Here is a 6318-nt window from a genome sequence, read left to right as displayed (position 1 = left end):
AGTACAATGGGCTTCCATTGGTTCAGTTCAGTACTCGGCTACCAGTTGCATCTTGCCCCTACAGTTACGTACAGTACGTAGAATGCTAACATAATGGTGGAAACTGATGGCATTTACCGTGGTGGTTGTGGCGTCTCCCACACAGTAATCAAAGTTTCCCTGCTAATAGCTGTTGTGTTGAAGATGATGAAGAAAGCACTATGCTTCGTAATCCATTTCTCTTTGCTCTGATAATCATTTGCCATCAAAACATACACAAGAGAGGGAAAAGATTTCTTTGGAAACAAGATAAAGGCCAAAGCCAATTGAACTTGTGTTCCTGATTTGAAAGGCCTCAGAGTCAGGGTCAGTGATACTGTTGACATTTCTCAAATCTGTAGAAAACAGTGGATGCATCAGAGAACAGAATTTATTTTGATTTGCCTTTCATTAAAATACCACAATATGCCCTCCAGAAATGTTAAGTGGGAGACTATTTTCTAATGTGCATATTTAAGTCTGAAAAGACAGATATGAGCTTGGAGGCTGAAACACCAATGCAGAAAATGTCAAACAAAAACCCACAGAGAAAATACAATTACAGTCTGAGTCATCATTTATTTACAATATATTAAACTGTAATGCAAAATTACTCATAATAAGTGGTCATTTTGTTCAATAACGAAAATAAAAATATACTATTTTGAAAGCTAGCATGAATCAGTACAGATATTTATATAAATATTAATGTGTACAGTCAGCAATGTTATGTTGGCTCATTTCTTTGTTTTGCCTGGTGTTTACATGGTTTAAGAGTATCATAAAACAAGATCATAAAACAGTTTACAATTTCTTTTAAAACTCATGTTGACTGCATAGAGCAGGGTTTCCCCAACTTGGTCCTGAGCCCCCCCCGGGTGCACGCTTTGGTTTTCCCCCTAGCACTACACAGCTGATTCAAATAACCCACTCATCATCAACCTTTGATTATTTTAATCAGCTGTGTAGCGCTAGGGCAAAAACCAAAACGTGCACCCTGGCAGGCCCCAAGACCGAGTTGGGGAAACCCTGGCATTGAGGAAAAAGGTGATAGGTGTGTCTTTAAAAAGCATGTATAATACAAACGCACCAAACTTCTCCCTTCACGCAAAGTATCAACAAAATCCTTTCAGCTCCACTTGCCATGTACAGGTGGATAACACACATGTTGGCAGGCCTGCTCAATTCATTAACGCTAATTCATAAATACTAAAGAGACAGCCGAAGGGTTCAATGTAACACCAAGCAACCGTAAAAGCATGGGTCTTTAATATCTTCCTGGTTAAACTGCTGCTCTGAACAGTAGCATTGGTTCAGGACAGAATACTGATGAATCCTACATGACAAATAGGCTTCAGAGACACTGAAAAGGATTTGAATGCATTCTATCCAGTTTACAGAGTGGTGATGCAACACAGGAGGATTTAACATGCGCGTTGAGGAACCTAAATCCTCACCATGTGTAATCCAGTATGGTTTATCAGAAAAAGAAAACATGTGGGTGTTGAAGTATATATAAACTAAAGGCAAACCACCATAAAGCATGGTGTTCAATATCGTTCCCTTTGGAAAGCAAACATCAAATAGAGAGAACAAAATGAGTGAAAAGCACGAGAACAACAACAACCACAACGACAGAGAGAAGAAAGAAAAACAGCTGAGCCAAAGACTCTCACCCCAAAAGCATTTCTGCAAAGTACTTAGTTCAATTCAAGTTGAAATAAAAGGCAAGGCATTTCATAGGGTATGCTACGCTCCAACCTCCTGGAAATTCATTTTCTTGATGGCAGGACTCTCGAAAACAAATGATCTTCTTTGAAACATCAAAACAAAAAGATGGAAAAAAGAAGAGAAGGGCTAAACTTTCATCACAAAGCAGTTTGGTGCTGCAGCTCTCTTCTGTTGTCTTCCTGTTAGGAACATTATTCTCCTGCTAAAACAAGCAATACAAAACAAGCAGATGAGCCGATGAAAGCGTCTTCTTTCAGGGGGGGTGGCGCGGCGCTGCAGCCAGAATCTAAGCACAGCTGTAGAGGACCCTATGTACTGTATATCAGCGGCACTTCTCCCAAAAATAAACTCTGGTCTTTTTACCAGGACTCAGATAAGCAATAACACAGTGTACACATATACTTGATAAGCAATAACACAGTGTACACATCTACTTGATAAGCAATAACAGTGTACACATATACTTGATAAGCAATAACACAGTGTACACATCTACTTGATAAGCAATAACACAGTGTACACATATACTTGATAAGCAATAACACAGTGTACACATATACTTGATAAGCAATAACACAGTGTACACATCTACTTGCAACAAAGGCTTTTTTGGTACTTATTTCCTCTGTCTTTTTTTGTTAGATTTTTTTCTTTCTGGTCCCCCGACGCAGTGATAAAACACAAGGGAACATAGCTAGTTCTTTGGCTCAGTTACAACCATGATGACGATGACAGAGTCTAGGAAGTAGGAGACGATGGCACCAGCCAAGCAGCAGCTGTCCTCATGCAGCCAGCAGAGACAGGAGAGACAAGACATTATTAATGGAGGTGCTGTTCAACTGGAGGGGCCAGATCCAAGATGGAGACATTGTCACATGTGACTGGTGAAATACACTAAGAGATGGTTGGCCCAGTGGAGAGTGAGAGAAACCATTAGTGTTGTGTACTGTACACTGACGTACTTCTCTAGACCTTAGCAATGCAAGCTGCTTTGTAACAGTAGAATAATAATGATAGTGTATAGTATCATTGCCATGTTGCAGAGTTAGAAGAACAGTAGAGTGGTTGTGTGTGATGACAGCACCACAGGGGCCCTCTCAACATGCAGGGTTTGTTGGCTGGTGTGTGAACTATGTTGTCTCAGAGGGCTTGTCTTCGCTGTCACTGTTGTTCAGGTAGCTGCCCCGTGTGTTTCTGGAGCGGTAGGACCCTCGGGACACACCACCTTCTTTTTTTCCTTCCTCTTCTTCGTCAGATTTGTCAAAGCAGAACCGTCTTCGGCTAGGAGGACTGGAGGGAGAGAAAGAATCAATGACAGGCCCTGAGGATAGTTACACAGTGGAGCATGATCATTACCAAACATTGATCAAATGTTCTTATCTTTTATGTAATGTTACACATATTGTGCTTCAACCAACTAAATGTGCACAAACACATGGACGGATGCATACTACCATAGCTCTAGTTATAAAACTACATTTTTAGACACAAAAAAGTACACTTATTCCACAGAGAGCATGTGATGGAGTATGGTTCTGGTTTGTGGTTGAATTAATCTGCTATGCACTGTGGCTTCCTCTCCAAAAACAGAACAATGGCACACCTACAGTGCACTGCCTGGCCTCACAAGTGTAGAACAATCAAATACCGTTCAGTTTAAACAAAAAAATACCAGTGAACCTTTTTTCACTCTAATGACTTCTAAACAATAGAGCAAATCTTCCGTATGAATTGTCAGTAGAGCAACTCTGACGTACCCTCTCTCTGTCTTTAGATATTCTACCTGCCTACTGCTACTGCGTGTTTCAACCTGATGTAACATTCAAGCCCAGTTAAATTATGCAAACCTAGGGTTAATTTCTGTCAATCGTGCATCTTAAATGTACTTGCTGATTGTGTAAATCGATGCAGTGGGTCTAATTACGGCCAAAGTTAAGAGGGTTGGAGGGGGAAATCTATGGTGGCCGTCGTAATTGACGACACCTGGTATTTTCTTATTTCCGGCGCCATAAATCAGGCTGACACTTGGGTGGAGAACTAGCAAGCAGCACTATGGGTACATCCACGTGAGCTTAGCCTTTTCCTAGGCTCTAACATCCCTGCTACTAGGCGAATCGACATTGTAATGCATCCACAACACGCTTATACCCTTCTCTCTCTATCTTTCCCACCAAAATACCATAACGGAATTACAGCAGTGCAAAGCAATGTCACAACTGCCATTGAAGAGATGTAGTTGCTTTCGGATGAGTTCCTGTGAATTAAGGACCTCAATTACTTCAATTAGTATTTAGGGATGGAGTGTAATTAAAAAACAAAAATGTCTTAAGATGAACCAAGTGAAGTTTGAAGCCCTAACAGGAATAAGTAAATAATAAGTCAAAGTGATGTATTATTCATAACACAGCTGATGTTTTCAAAAAGTGACTGGGTTAGATTATAAAGGGGGGTCCTGCTGAATGTGAGACTCAGCAGAAGAGGATTGACTGAGGAAACTCTCTCTGTGGTTGGCATCATCACACCATGCAGTAGACACAGTACACACCAGGCAACACCTACTGCCAGCCTCAGTCACTGTCCGGTCTGTACAGATATTTCATCATCAGGTTGTCCACTTTCTTCTTCCTATTCTTCTCCTCCTTCTTGTTAGGAGGGGGCTGCCCCTCAGCAGGCGTCCCCGCCTCCCTCTCCCCCTCTGGGCTAGAGGCCTGGCGGCCAGGGGCTCTTTTCACGCTGTTGGTGCTTTTGTAGGAGACGGTGGAGGCACCTGAACTGGAGCCAGACTCTGAGTCAGACTCTGAATCTGAAGATGAGGAAGAAGACTCCCTTTTGGACTTCTTGTCCTTCTTCTTGGAGCTGCCCTTCCTGCTGCGGTGGTCATCATTGGAGCTGTCTGACTCGGAGCCGTGGCCCCTCCTCTTCTTCTTCTTCTTACCTTGGCTCTTCTTGCCGCTGTTGCTGCTGTGGCTGTGGCTGCGACTGCGGCTGCGGCTGTGGCTGCGGCTGTGGCTGCGACTGTGGCTGCTCATGCTGCTCGAGGACCTCCTACAGTCCACAGCCGACGCGGACCGTCTCAGACTGCTGGTGCTGCGCCCGCTGTCCACCTCCCGGTCGCCACTCCCCCTGACACTAAGCACACCCTTCCTGTCATCCTCTGTATCATCCTCTTTCCTCCCTGCCTCGGCCTCTGAGTCTTCCAGGCTGGTCCGTTTGAACTTGATGGGTTTGAAGTTCAGCACCTCGTTGATGGCCTTCTCCAGATCGGGGTCCAGGTAGTTGCGGTGGCCGACGGTGGCCGGCTTGACGTCCGAGGTGTCAGGGAGCTCGTCATCATCTCTGTAGGAGGAGCGGGCGTGTGGCGGGGGCATGGACAGGCTGCGTCCCGTGGAGGAGTGGGAGCTGTAGGCCGAGGAGCGCTCAGTGAGGGCCACGCTGTGCCTGTCCTCCATGTCATCAAACTCGCTCAGGCGGCAGCTGCGGAAGTCAGATATGCGTGAGTCAGCACAGCTCACACTGCCAGGGCTCCTGCCCCCAGAACGGCGACTGAGAGAGGTGCTGCTACGGCGGCTCAGGGGACTGGGAATGGTGTCGTCTGGGCTCAGGCCACGGCACGTGGTGGCGACGGAGGCCCGGCTGGGGACCATGGAGGACACGGTGGACTCTTTGTCGAAGTCTCCCCAGCGGCTGTCCATGCCCTTCCTAGCCCTGCTGGTGGCTTCAGTGTAGGCCTGGGAGATAACCGAGCCACGGTCATCATCGTTCCCAGTCTGGGACTTCCTCCAGGAGCTGGAGCTGACTGAGTAGGAATCATCTTGGGGTAAGGAGCCTTTGGGCTTGGCCTTACGGAAGGAGGAGATAGACTCCTGGGACTCCTTGAGGGAACTGAAGAGGGAGCTGTCGTCCCCTTTACCTCCGATGGAGTCATTGATGTTGGAGCGCTTCCTGTAGCTCAGGGAACTCATCACAGACACCGGCCTGCTCTGATCTACCGCTTTCTCTTTGCCCTCTTTCCATTCCTTACCCTCTTTCCACTCTTTCCCTTCCTCTGCGTCTACGTTTACGGCAAATCTAGACAGAGGATGGAGGCAGGAAGGAGGAGAGAGAGAGAGGGAGGAGTGGCAGGACAGAGAAACATTGATGTACATGGAGGAAGAGAAAGAATGATAGATGGAATTACATACTTAAAAGGAGAGAGATGAATGATACTTAAAACAGGAATTGGATAAGCAACAGATTGAAATCAGTAGGAAGAAAGTAAAGACAAGTAGATAGAACAACGATTCAAATGACTGTGGGGTAGAGAATGCCTGTTTGGATTCACAACGCAAGATGGACACAACAAAAACAAGACATGTACTGACTGGAGAAAAACCCTCAAACAACATGTGCTGTCTTGTCCTAATCAATTCCTTTATGCAAAATCAAAGTCTCTGTATTTAAATAGTTTAGTATGGGGGTATGCATTTGAATTTGTTGTATGTAAATGTTACACAGAATTCTAGTCAAGCATCTCATTGTGGTGAAATATGTTGAGTGATTCAGCAAGGGTGCTGGACACACACGTCCCAA

At 45.1% G+C, this 6318-nt stretch overlaps 1 protein-coding gene across 15 annotated transcripts in view; it reads right to left on the bottom strand.

The window, feature by feature from the left end:
- Window positions 1–577: 577 nt before the first annotated feature.
- Window positions 578–6318, bottom strand: part of LOC115116778 (unconventional myosin-XVIIIa-like) — a 168670-nt gene continuing 162929 nt past the window's right edge. For 11 of the 15 annotated variants that reach the window (XM_065024370.1, XM_065024372.1, XM_065024373.1 and 8 more), the window contains 2 exons: window positions 4309–5817; window positions 2949–3039 (listed from right to left, as the gene is read on the bottom strand). In XM_065024370.1, the coding sequence (XP_064880442.1) occupies window positions 4317–5817 (1501 nt within the window). In that variant the 3' untranslated portion in view covers window positions 2949–3039; window positions 4309–4316. Of the gene's footprint in view, window positions 3040–4294; window positions 5818–6318 lie in introns of all 15 variants that reach the window. The other 4 variants (XM_065024380.1, XM_065024376.1, XM_065024377.1 and 1 more) reach the window with 2 other exon arrangements.

The sequence above is a fragment of the Oncorhynchus nerka genome, linkage group LG11 (assembly GCF_034236695.1).
Source record: "Oncorhynchus nerka isolate Pitt River linkage group LG11, Oner_Uvic_2.0, whole genome shotgun sequence".
NCBI classification, from domain to species: Eukaryota; Metazoa; Chordata; class Actinopteri; order Salmoniformes; family Salmonidae; genus Oncorhynchus; species Oncorhynchus nerka.
Note: the sequence above shows the minus strand (reverse complement) of the source record. Positions and strands in the feature narration are given on the sequence as shown.